Source organism: Aptenodytes patagonicus, chromosome 7, assembly GCF_965638725.1.
Source record: "Aptenodytes patagonicus chromosome 7, bAptPat1.pri.cur, whole genome shotgun sequence".
In the NCBI taxonomy this organism is placed as follows: Eukaryota; Metazoa; Chordata; class Aves; order Sphenisciformes; family Spheniscidae; genus Aptenodytes; species Aptenodytes patagonicus.
Window position 1 is genome coordinate 58,973,135 of NC_134955.1, and position 13,185 is coordinate 58,986,319.

The following is a 13,185-nucleotide window of genomic DNA, read 5'->3' on the forward strand; positions in this document are numbered from 1 at the left end:
GTACTGCAACAACATGAATAGCAGTTGGAAGAATTGGATAATGTTACACAATATTCTGCTAGTAACTCTTTAAAAACAGTAGAACTATTTAGGGGTAAAAAGATATTCTAAAGAAATAAAATTTAGGAGTTCTGTTTGCTCAGGCAGTATACTTTGAGAAAAAAAGTGAAAAGCTGGAAGGTCAAGTGTGGACTGGCAGCCTAGAATAGCACATGGCAAGAAAAGAGAGTTGGCTAAACTATCGTTTCCTGAATTGTGACACCTGGAAGGAAGAATTTTGTTCCTTCCTGATATTAAAGCCATTGTTCCTACCCTACTCCTTGCCTCAAAATGAGGTGCATCTTCTTTGGTTTTCACCCAATATTTTCAATGACTTTAGTTTTCAAAGTGTATCCCTCCTTATACTTGGTATATTGACACCTTGTCTGAAACATGAAGTTCTTCAAACACCAAACAGCTATGCAAAATAATTTAACTTTTGTTGACTTAAAACAGTTAATAGAAAAGCTTTGGAACTCTGATAACGTTAAAGGAGAATAGAATTGCTTAATGTCTTCTGACCTCTCCTATGGCCAAAAAAAAAAAGTCCCTAGATCACACAATTGTGGAAATTCAGCACATAGAGTCTCATGCTTTTTACACAGATTGTGCCACAAAAAGCTTTGGATGTTTGGAGATTGAGCACTACCGTGACAACAACACATCACCGTTCGCTTACAACATCAATTATGTCTAGACATCAGTCAGAGTAACAATTCTATCTTAGAAACTCAATTTAAATCATTACTTCAGAACATGATGAAAAGTTCACCCTTCTCAAGCCTCCCCATACTCAAATTGTTACCAGATGGGTTTATCTTTGTATTTGAAAGCAATCAAAATAATTATGTTAAATAGAATAGAAAACAATAGGTAATCCATGGTCATTGGAAATACAACATATACAATGGTTTTATTCTATGTCAATTAACCATTATAATTTTACTTTGTTTACTGCAAATTATACATTTTTCAAAGAGTCATAGAGGCATAGGTTGTAGATCTCTGCAGGTCACCTAGCCCAGCTTCCCACAGGCAAACTTCTGGAGTTTGGCTACCAGTAGCAAGTTGAAAGCAATAATTGGATCATCCCTTATCTCCTTTTCCTCAGAATAAACAAATCCAGCTCCCTCAGTCTCTCCTTGTATGGATGAAGGGCTGAAGCAAATGACATCTTAATAGCCCTCCCCTGATCTCATTCCAGTTTATCAACATCTCTTGTACTGGTGGGCCCAAAACTGTACAGTATTCCAGATGAAGCCTCACCCAATGCCAAACAAAGGGCAGTAATCACTCCTCTCAATCAACTAAATACATTCTTACATATTCATAAGCCTACTGAACTGCCAAATTTTAACAGCAGTTCAAAAAACAGCAGGAAATTGCTTTAATGGTTCAAACCTCTAAGAGTAATACACTTGCTCTATTATTTAGCATCACTATTTTCACACCTTCCTCAACAATCATCATGAGAACAACATATACTATATGCTACATTTAAGATGCTTACCTGAATAACTTTGTAGAAATAGGCATACTGTCGCGCTGTATTTTTATATTGGCTAAAAACATCATGTATGGCCTGAGTTGACTGAAGATACTGCACTTCATCTTCTTCAAAATAGAGAGGAGTATCATATTCAGTGGGGAGTGTCTGGATGTAGGGCAGCCAGAAAGAGCTGGGGTTGGCTCGCTCACAAAGAAGATGGAATGCCAACGTTATATTGCCCATGGCTTGAAGAATTCGATCTTGAGAATACAGGGATCCTGAATTAATCCAGAAAGGTGAGGCACTAAATTAATTGTCCATGGAAAATATAATCCTATGTTCACTTTAAATGAACATGATGAGATAACATGTAAGAATTTTCAACAAAAAAAAAGTTTTTCAGGTTTCTAAAATATTTAGCTGCCCACATTGTATTATGCTGCAAGTTATTTGACACAGTAAATGCCTCATGTACAATTGCATGATGTAAGTCATGAAGAAACTAGAACAATACTCTCAGTACCTCAGAACATTTTATCTCCAAGTGTTATACAAGCTACATGATGTGTTCAAAATAACACACACACTTCTGGAGATATCGAGTGTGCTCAGCCAGAAACAAAGAGGAAAATTAAATTCTTTCCACTGACACTTCAAGCTTCTAGGTATTCCAAACCTGATGGTCGACATGATAAGCAAGTCCTGTAATAAAGGAGATCAGCTAAAAAAAGAAAGTCTCCTACTGAATGATCCCATACATATCAACTTCTTGCTTAAGAACTTCCTTAAGCTCTTACCTAATACTGAATTTTTAGCTGACTCAACTGTCATCAACAGTTTTCTAGGAACCCATAGAAACAATTCTTCAGCCTACAGAAAGGAAAAAATGCATAGATGGTCAGTTAGCATTTATATGATATGCCAAGTGTCTCAAATATACATCGTCTTTAAATTACAGGTTTTTTCTTTTTTTTTTTTTAAATTATTCTGAATCAATATTCTTCCTTCTCTTCCACTGCAAATTAAACAAACATGCTATGCTTCATATTGCGGTAACCAAATGTTCCAATCTGCATTACACAAAGCTTAAAATAAAGACACTTAAGTTTACAAAATAAAGTGCTTCAGTTTGGAACTGCTAATGTGTAGATTGCCCACACAACCTCAAAACTACCAGATACATTATATTGCTATTAATTACGTGATCAAATATTTTCTCCCAGTCGAGGTTTTTTCACATTGTCCATTCTTATTTTAGAAGAACTGTTCAGGATTTTTACCAACCAGTAAAAAATAAGTAAAATAAGTAGCCTTATTAACCATGTGCTACCAAAGCCCTAAAATTAATATAATATGCTCATTTTCTAATATTCTTTCTACAACAGCTGATTGTTCTTCAAAGCTGTTTCCCATCTGTAAAATGGGAATGGAAAGAGGCAATCTTGAATGCTTACCTTTTAACTGTTATCTAACTGTGTGTGTCTATATTCCTGACCTGATGATCAAAAGATATTCTTTATAATTATCAGGTAATTTTGTTTTTTTCATTTTCACTGGAAAATAAGTATTGCATAACTCTTTCTGAGGCAAAAAGACCAGTGCTTTAAAAGAAGGGACATGAAAGAAGAGAGAGATGTGACTAAGTAGTTAGAAAACATGGAAGAGAGGGATACATCAATGGGGTAGAGTACTCTGGTGATTATGTAAAGAGTATAGGCAACATAAAGAAAAAAAAAGACTGATTAAAAATTCACAGTACTAACCAATAGTCATCAAAAATAATACTAAATTTTATCAACAATTTTATTTCTCAAGTACACAGAGCTGAGAGCGTTTCAGAACAGCAGTTTCATAAGCAGTCAAAAGAGGAAAGGGAAGGTGGTGAGTGTTTCAGAGCTCTGCAGCTACATTCCAAACACGATTTTCTAATCTAAGTCAAATGTTCACATGCTCACCTTTATCTCTCTTGTTGCTTTCAAACCAAACCCCTCCTCTTCAAAGTTAGCTATTTCAAAACCCTCTGTGGATGCTCCATTTTCAGTTGCCCACCTTATCAATTCAGGGAAATAGTCATCTCTTTTTCCATCAAAGACAACAGACAAACCTATATACAAAATTTATTAAAAAACAAATGGAGAAATAAGAGGATCTAGAAAGATAAGGAAGTTCAATATAAAAGCATATGTAAAAAGCTATCTGCTATCCCACAGCAGTTCTACTTTGAAGTAGCTGAGTCAGAACTGGTCTTTGTTAAGTGTTACTCAACAGCATACAAATGTCATACCCAATTTTTGTCAACTTAAATATTCTGCCAAATTGGCTTACCAGTCATCTTAAAAACACAACCACCTAAACTGAGCTGTGATGAAATATGAAGCTCCCCTCCTCTTTCCCTGTTAAATAAGCTGAGCAAAAATATTTCCCAGCTTAATACTGATGATAAATGCAATCACCACAACATGTTAATACAGACCCAAGGAGGAATTTGAGAGGCAAGCTGCAATTTCATTTATTCGGCACTGGAAATTATGATAAGCAGATCTCAGGCTCCTTCTCTCACATACAAGGCAGTTGCTTTCTCCTGTAGCACAAGGATCTACTAAAATAACTAAGGTCTGGTCATCCTTCTGACATCACAAAGCTCGTCCACATTTTTACACTTGGCTTCTCCAACAGGCATGTGGTCCACTAGTGAAATCGCAACTCTCATTCATTTCCTCAGCTTTCTCCTTAACCTTCATCTGATTTGAACCTATGCATTATGGTTCCCAGCTATACTCTGCCAGCTTTTCTGTACCTCTTTGCCTCTGTGTTCTCTTCAACCCAAACTCTAGTGTCAGATCACATTAAAAGTGTCCAAACACCCCTGAAATGCTCAGGCCATTTTATGAGTGACAAAATGTCATCAGCAAGTTGCTTACATACAGAGATATTATTAACCTTTTAATCTAAAGATGTATTTAAGAAAGTAGCATTAGTGTATTTGAAATCTTCCCCGCCTCCAAATCACGCATTTCAAGCCCCAGAACCAATCAAATCTGCAGTTAACATAAAAGTGCAAGTATCATCTAAAACTATAGTCTTTGATGATGCAGTATAAAAACTTGATATTGATAAAGTATTTTTTTGAATGCAACGAGAATGTGGTGCACAGTGTTTTGGCTTTTTTTTAAAAAAAACAAGCTAGCATTTCTCCTTTATTTCATAGTCCCTTCAGTATGCTATTTTCTGTGGAATATATTCAGAGCTAAGGCCTCACAAATCTAATAAGACTAGTTGCATAGCTTCTGCAGAACTTGATAGGTGTTTATACTGTCTAGGACTTTGCTCTTTTGATTTCCAGCATTGACTACTGTATAAGGCTACTGGAAGCTTTTAACATCCAGCTTGTATTTGGAACCATTCTCTAAGCATCTCTGAAATTCTGCCTCTGTTCCTCATATATGATGTGGTCCAATACTTCCCACATTTTTCCAAATTAAAGAGAAAAGCAGCTCCTTTAAATTACAAGCACTATTGGGGAACAATTTATTTTTATACTGAACAAAATATAGTTTGAAATACTATACTGATTAAAATCTATACTGAAAAATTAGCTTTATTTAAAATTTTGCTAATGAGTCAAACAAGAAAAAATTTTAGGAAGTAAAAATATTCAGTTTCAAATTAAGAGTTTTCTATAATCAAGATCATTTTAGTTCACATTATGCAACCCAGTGTTCTATTCAAGAAAAGCACAAAGTATGACACTTTAGGCAATATATAGTCATTTGTACATCTTAGCGTTCCCAAAAGCAATTTATACTTCCTTTACTAATTGTTTAAAGCTCTTATTAAGCTAGAAAACTATGTAGTATAAATTACTACGTTCCATTAAAAACTAGTTTAGTTTTTAAAGACACCATACTATTCATACTCACTATGTATGTAAAAATGCTACATTAAAAGCCATTTGTATGTCAACAGTGCTGTGCTTAGTAGGTTTTGCATCTTTCAAGGTAAAAAATATGTCCTATTAACATAATACGGTTATACTAATTCTACCACTTCTGCCAGCAGCCATTTTCCCCATGAATGTTTCGATCTTTCTGGCACAGAAGAAAGATATAGTGAACAGCCCAACCCCAGCACTAACTCTGTTCTTGTTAACCTGAATTACATTTTACCGTAACATATGTATTACATCATAAAAACCAAGACATGTACCACACGTTCATAGAAGCCATAGGACAGCAAAACAATGAATCAAGTTCACCTCTACAGAGCTACAGGATGCAGTCACTCAAAACAGTATCATTTATTCTTCCATATGCCCTCTGCCAATAACTGATGTTCAGAGGTTTAAAAGTCCTTTATGAAATAAGATTCTGATGCGTTAGTCAAAATTATTAAAAACAGGTGTGAAAAGGACATTCCAAGCCTTTAAGTACAGCCTTTGCTTTTTCAAGCAAGTACATGAACCACTCAAGCGCCATTTTAAATGCAGTCTGGCTTTTTTGTTATCACCATGTAAATATCAGAGAAGAAATAATTGTTATTTCCCTGCCATTAAAATACAACAGCCATAAAAAAAGGTTAATTTTCCTAAAAGTACACAAAAAAGCATTTTTTAGAGCATACCTCCAAATAAAAACAAAGCTAATATGAAAATAAAGTATCAACAACAGTGAGTTGTTGTAGAACATACCAGAGGAAAACTGTTCTAATCTGAAAAATAAGCATACCTTAAACTTAGGAATATTGGCAATAAAACTCCATATTAACTGTGGTACCATAAGTATTTCTTCATTTTAATTATGTGCTTGATTTATAGCATATAGATTTATTAGCTGATGTATTTATTTTGTGCATTTATATATTTTTATTTTGTCATAATTTAATGTCATGATGTTGAATTGCTGAAACTGTTTCCATGTCCAGTAAAGTGTTCAGGTTAAAATAAAATAGTTATAAAATCAAATTTAAAATGTTCAGATTTATAGAGGCAGAGGGGGAGACTATGCAATCAGGAATCAAAAAGGCCTATTATTCTCAAAGGATTTTTACTTCTAGTCCTTCAGATTGTCATCTCATCACAATCTCAAGCTCTTTTTTCTACTTATCGAACAGAATTATCACAGGATCACCTGTCTGTGATATTAACTCAGAATTATAAGTATTAAAATGCTTAATGCCAGTGGTCATGCCCACCAGAATATTTCAGAAACACTTGCAAGCGTAAAAAGCAACTGCATGTCAGAGAATTAAGATTTTTATCCCATAATAATAGGATTGCATAATATTTATATAGTAATGACAACAAATATTCCTTTTAGCTGTCAACAGACAATTCTTTAGGCAAATCAATACTCTGAGCCACCCTTATCTTACAGTCTTTCACATTTACCTTTTTGCTTTTTGCGAATTTTCTCAACAAGTGAACGAATCTGTACATATTCTTCCCATTCCTTACCAGGACCTGGGGTAGGACTGCTGCATTCTGGAAATAAAAATGCCAAATAAAAATGTTTTAATAAAGAGAGTGTGTGTGTATATATATATTTATATTTTAACATCAGAGAAAAGGTCATGCTTTCACAGCAACTTTAACTGAACCTTAGTATTACTTGTCCTTCAAACATGTTTACATGGGAAACACTATAATCTCCATTGTTATAAATATCCCATTCTTTGAACTGTAATTATTAGACACTTTTAAAATTTTCACAGTATAACTTGCCTCAAGTTATTTTATTTTCTTTTTTTTCTTAATATTCTTTCAGATTTAAGAAATTCCAAATGTTTAAAAAGCTAGGAAGAAAAAAAGGTAAGCAACCAGACCATTAAGTAGATAGTCTCTCAGATAAGACAAACAAACAAAAAAAAGTCTCTGTTTTCAATAATCCAAGCAAAACACTCTGTTTACATTAGCCTGCTTGCCCTCATTCTTGCTGTAATGAAAGCAGATGATAAGAGCACAGAGCTTACCTTAAGTAATTGAGAAATTTGCTGGTACATATATTTGACCTGCCTAGTCAATATTGTTTTCATAGATGCATGTGTACTGGAAGGACAAGCAAAGGAATACTTAGGCAAGCTTTAGCTTTAGATTATATCCACAGCATCTCTGACAACATTCTAAATGCCAGTGTGTGGATTTCTTGATCTAAGCTGCATAAATCCAAGTGGACAGCTGAAGATTACCTTGCTCAACTGATATGAAAAATCTTTGTGTTTAATAAAATATGGAAGCTTGACAAAAAGAACAGCTGATACTCGTCTTTGCTTAGAAAATTAGATCTACGTTTTATTTTTGGTAGCAAAGCAGAGGCCAATTGTAGCATAAGCATCAAACTGCTCTGCCAACTCCTTGTCTCTTCTTTGTGAGCAATGCTAAAGAAGAATTCTAATTTTTCTAACGCAACATTTAGATGTGTCCAGGATATGAAAATTTGGACTTGTGTTTCAACAAGAAGTGTAGCTCAGCACAGTTACTAATGACAGTAGAAAAAGTGAACAGTATTTTAGCATCATCGTATGAAATTATGCTCTGCTTTTCATATTTACTAGAAATAATGGATAAGTTCCAAGTTCCTCAACAAGTGAAACAACTTTTGGTCTATACACAAGAACTAAGCACTACAAAAAGTTTCCAATCAACAACAAAATTTTTACTTAAGCAACAAAAATATCAGTGCAATTGAACTGAGTTGTATTGCTGCTTTCCACAGTTAATTTCTCTACTCTGATATCACTTCAAAGTATTGTTCAAATGATAAATAGAAACAGTGCAATTCTTGACGTTTACAAGAAAAACATTTTTGACAAAGCTTCAATGTCAAGTTATCTAGAGTAGGGTTTTTTTAATCTAATCTCCCCCAGTGTTTATGCATGTGTTGAGATGTAAAGCCAAAAGCTGCCAGAAAGATGGTATGTCCAATACATACACATATAAATAGGCCAATAACAGTATATACTGAGATAGATACTGTAAGATACATACTATACTATCTTAAGCAGGCTGAAATAGCAAGCTTGGCCACTTACAGGAAATTAATAGAATTCACTGGCTTCAACAAGAGAACGTTTTTGAGTGGCCTGCACACCACCCCTTTTCCCAGAGAGGCATAAAAACGAAACTTACTTTGCAATAACTCACTAATTAGATTCAACATTTCCTTTGGAGATACTGTCGCTGTGGCTCCTGTACCTGACTTCTGAGTTTTTACTCGGCTCTTCTTCCCCATCTTCCAACTAAAACAGATTAAGAAGCACACTGTCACCAACTATTAAGAAACAAAATACAATAATGATGAATGGACAAGATCTTCTCTTATTAGTCACTTAAAAAAAAAGAGGATGAGGAGTTGTTTCTGGCACATATATACGTGCAAGTACTATTTGCATGGCCTGAATGTAAGACAACCATACAGTGCAATCTGAAACAATATTTCATGTAGTTGCACATTAATTACCTCAGGGTAATTAGAAACTAGAAATCTTAGAGAGAAAAAAAACATTCAGATCACTTGCAAATTCATTAGTTGTGAACAAATATTATGGATACTGAAGTATCCATGCTATATAAAACCAGGTTATTTTACCTCATCAGCTCCACTGCAGACATCAGCTGAATTAGTATTTGTGACTGCACTAAAGTAGTAATTCAAAATGAATAGAAAATTAGTATTCAATTTCAAAATAAAAATCAAAATATCATATGTATATCTTTACAGCAGCTTCTTGTGGTTCAAGATAACTAGTTAAAGAAAATTTATTTTCAGTTACCACAATAAATGGAACATCATCCTAGGCTGGTTTTCCAATATTCAGAGCCCTTTATTTCATGGAGGACTTAAATCACACAACATCTACTGGAAGGGCAGCATAGCAGGGCATGAAATATCCAGGGAATTTCTCGCATGCACTAGGAGCAATTTTTGATGCTGGCACTGAACAGGCTCCTAGAGGAGGGTTTGTGCAGGATCTGGAACTCATGAATAAGGTAGAACTGCTCATGCATATGACGGCCAACAGCAGCCTCGGATGCAGTAATTGTGAAATGGTAGTGTAAGACCTTGAGGAAAGAAAGGAAGGAAAGAAGCAAACTAAAGGCTCTGGACTCACAACAGTGGAGTTGGGGCTTGCTCAGGGAATAGTAAGCAGAATGCCCTGGGAAGCTATAAAGGAGCCCATGACAACCAGTCATCTTCCTGAACTCTCTTCTCGGAGCACAAAAACAAACCTTCCCAACACGCAAGAAAATCAGCAGGCACAGCAGGAGGCCAGCTGACTGTACATGGGACTCCTCACTGACTGAGCTCAAATGAAACAGAAACATATGTAAAGTGGAAGCAGGGACAGGCAACTGGAGGAGAATATAGATGCGCTGTCTGGGCAAGCAAAGACTGAATTAGGGAGGCCAAAGCTTGTCTGGAGTTGATATTGAAGAGAGATGTGAAAGGCAAGAAGAAATGCTTCTACAGGTACACCATCAGCAAAAGACAAATCGGGGAAAGTGTAATTCAGCTGCTAAATGCAGCAACCTAGTGATGAAAGGTACAGAAAAAGCTGAGGTACCCAATACCTTGGGCATGGTCTTTACCAGCAAGGTCTGCTATTAGGCTTCCCAGGTTTCCGCATCTAGTAGCAAACCTTGAGGGAGAGGAGCTATCAAGTTAAAGGCTATTTAGGTAAGCTGGACCTACACAAGTACGTAGGACCAGATGGGAAACATCCAAGGTACTGAGAATGCTAGCTGATGTCACTGCAGGGCTGCTGGCTATCATCTTTGAAAAGTCATGGTGATTGCCTATGACGGGAAACAGGTAACTTAAAAAACAAACAAACAAAACCCAACAGAAAAGCAAGGTGGGGGCAGAAGGGGATAGTGAATGCAGGGAACTAGATAGTAGTCAGTCTCACCTCATTTGCTGTAGAAAACATAGAGCAAGTCCTAAAGTGAAGCTATTTCCAGGCATGATGGACGTGAATGTGACTGGGATCAGACAACAGACTTCTAAAGGCAAACCATATACAACCAACCTGACTGCCTTCTGAAGAAATAAGTGGCTCTGTTGACCAGGGAGAATCAGTGGTTGCCAGTTGCTTTGACTTAAGCAAGGCTTTTAACACTGTCTTCCATAGCATCCTGGTTGTCAAACTGAGGAGACATGGACTGAATAGGTAGACAAAAAATTCCTTGGACCATGAGGTTCAAAGAGTTGTGGTCAATAATTGTAAGTCTAACTGCCAACTGGTTAGGCACAGTATTCTTCAGTGGTCAGTACTGGTCGACACCTTCATCAGATTTGGACATTAGGACAGAAAGCATCCGCAGCAAATTTACAGATGATATAAAAGAGAGAAAGCAGTCAACATGTTGGAAGGCAGGGCCACCATTCAGAGGGACCTCAACAAACTGGAGGAAGTGGTCAACAGGAACTATTATAAAGTTAAACAAAGGCAAATGTAAAGTGTCCTGCATTTGGGAAGGAAAAAACCCTATACAGCATTACAGCTGCAGACTGGACAGGCAGCAGCTCTGCAGAAAAGGACTTGGAGACTGCAGACAGCAAGTTGAACATAAGCCAGCAGTGCACCCTTAAAGCAATGAAAACTAACCGTAGTTTGAGCTGCATAAGCAAGAGCATAAACAGCACATCAAGGGAATTAATTATTCCCTTCTGCTTGGCACTGGTGAAGCCACATTTAGAGTGCTGTACAGTTTTGGGCCATGCAGCACAGGAGGTACTGGCAAACTGGAGCACGTCCAGAGGAAGGCCTTTAAAATAGCAAAAGGGCTGACACATGAGATGAAAGACATGATGAAGGAGTTGGGTTTGTTCAGTCTGGGGAAGAAAAGGAGCCCACTACTGTCTTCACCTATGTAACGGGGAGTTAATACAGAGGGTGGAGGCAGATTCTTCTCAGGCAAGCACAGCAAAAGGTCAACAGGCAACCGTCACATGATGCTGCAAAGGAAATTCCAAATAGATATAAGGAAACTCCTCACCATGAGGGTGGTTGAGCACTGGAACAGGATAGAGTTTTAACAGTATCTCCAAGAACCTTGGAGAATTTAAAAATTTGACTCAGCAAGGCCCTAAGCAACGTGATTTAACTTTGAAATTAAAGCAGAAAATTGAGCCTCTCAATCTCCAGAGGTCCCTTCCCATCTACATTTTTCTATGATTCTACGTGTTACTGCAACTGATGTTTTCACCTCTATATGGGCAGCCTATGTTGTCTATATGGTATATAATATCTTCCTGTACAGTATAGAAGATTCTATGTCCAGTCACTTCGCAGTGAGAGGGGAGTCAGACACATTCAGATAACTTCAGACATCTGAAAGATTTCAACTGCCCAAGTTATCAAGATCACCTCAGCCATAGCAGCTTTAAGTTACTCGGCAGTGTGTGATAAAATCCATAAAAATGCTAAAAATCACTGTACAGAAGTAGTACTTTGAATTCCAGGTGTTCTGAGCACTCTGTTATATAGATAAGAGGGATCCTTTTATCCTTGGTCAGTGTAGCTAGCTTACTCAAAATGAAATGTTTCCTCTCGCACTCTATCAAAAAGTTTTGTTCTTTGGCAGCTGGTATTAATATTGGAATATATTGATCAGCAGCTGAAAAGCTGCTTCTCCACACTGACCAAGGCTAAACAATTGCAATCCATAAGTTAAGTAACTGTATACAACAGTTCATTTAAATACAAATGCTATACATTAAAAAAATTCTAGTGGGAAAGGTACATAAATCGATGGGCCGAGGCCAACTGTATGAGATTCAACAAGGCCAAGTGCCGGGTCCTGCACCTCGGCCACAACAACCCCATGCAGCGCTACAGGCTTGGGGAAGAGTGGCTGGAAAGCTGCCTGGCGGAAAAGAACCTGGGGGTGTTGGTCGACAGCCGGCTGAACATGAGCCGGCAGTGTGCCCAGGCGGCCAAGAAGGCCAATGGCATCCTGGCCTGTATCAGAAATAGTGTGGCCAGCAGGAGTAGGGAAGTGATCGTGCCCCTGTACTCGGCACTGGTGAGGCCGCACCTCGAATACTGTGTTTAGTTTTGGGCCCCTCACTACAAGAAGGACATCGAGGTGCTGGAGCGTGTCCAGAGAAGGGCAACGAGGCTGGTGAAGGGTCTGGAGAACAAGTCTTATGAGGAGCGGCTGAGGGAACTGGGGTTGTTTAGCCTGGAGAAGAGGAGGCTGAGGGGAGACCTCATCGCTCTCTACAACTACCTGAAAAGAGGTTGTAGCGAGGTGGGGGTCGGTCTCTTCTCCCAAGTAACAAGCGATAGGACGAGAGGAAACGGCCTCAAGTTGCACCAGGGGAGGTTTAGATTGGACGTGAGGAAAAATTTATTTACTGAAAGAGTGGTTAAACATTGGAAGAGGCTGTCCAGGGAAGTGGTTCAGTCCCCATCCCTGGACGTATTTAAAAGACATGTAGATGAGGTGCTTAAGGACATGGTTTAGTAGGCATGGTGGTGGTGGGTTGATGGTTGGACTCGATCTTAGAGATCTTTTCCAACTGATTCTATGATTCTATGATCTGGCTGCTTTCATTTTCCATTAAGATTAGCATGAACAAGAAACTGCCAAGCCCAAGACTTATTTTAAATAGTAACTTTGAATGATCAGGAAGAAAGTTAAGATTAACATTGTT

General features: G+C 37.4%; 1 protein-coding gene across 5 annotated transcripts in view; it reads right to left on the reverse strand.

Annotated features, from left to right (window-relative positions):
* SETD3 (SET domain containing 3, actin N3(tau)-histidine methyltransferase) overlaps window positions 1–13,185 on the reverse strand; it is a 64,822-nt gene that overhangs the window by 30,823 nt on the left and 20,814 nt on the right. For all 5 annotated transcript variants that reach the window (XR_012995952.1, XM_076345414.1, XM_076345416.1 and 2 more), the window contains exons 2-6: window positions 8,652–8,761; window positions 6,915–7,007; window positions 3,484–3,632; window positions 2,326–2,398; window positions 1,550–1,806 (exon numbers count right to left, since the gene is read on the reverse strand). Coding sequence is in view for 4 of the 5 variants with exons in the window: in XM_076345414.1 (XP_076201529.1) it covers window positions 1,550–1,806; window positions 2,326–2,398; window positions 3,484–3,632; window positions 6,915–7,007; window positions 8,652–8,754 (675 nt within the window). In the remaining variant the exon portion in view is untranslated. The remainder of the gene's footprint in view (window positions 1–1,549; window positions 1,807–2,325; window positions 2,399–3,483; window positions 3,633–6,914; window positions 7,008–8,651; window positions 8,762–13,185) is intronic.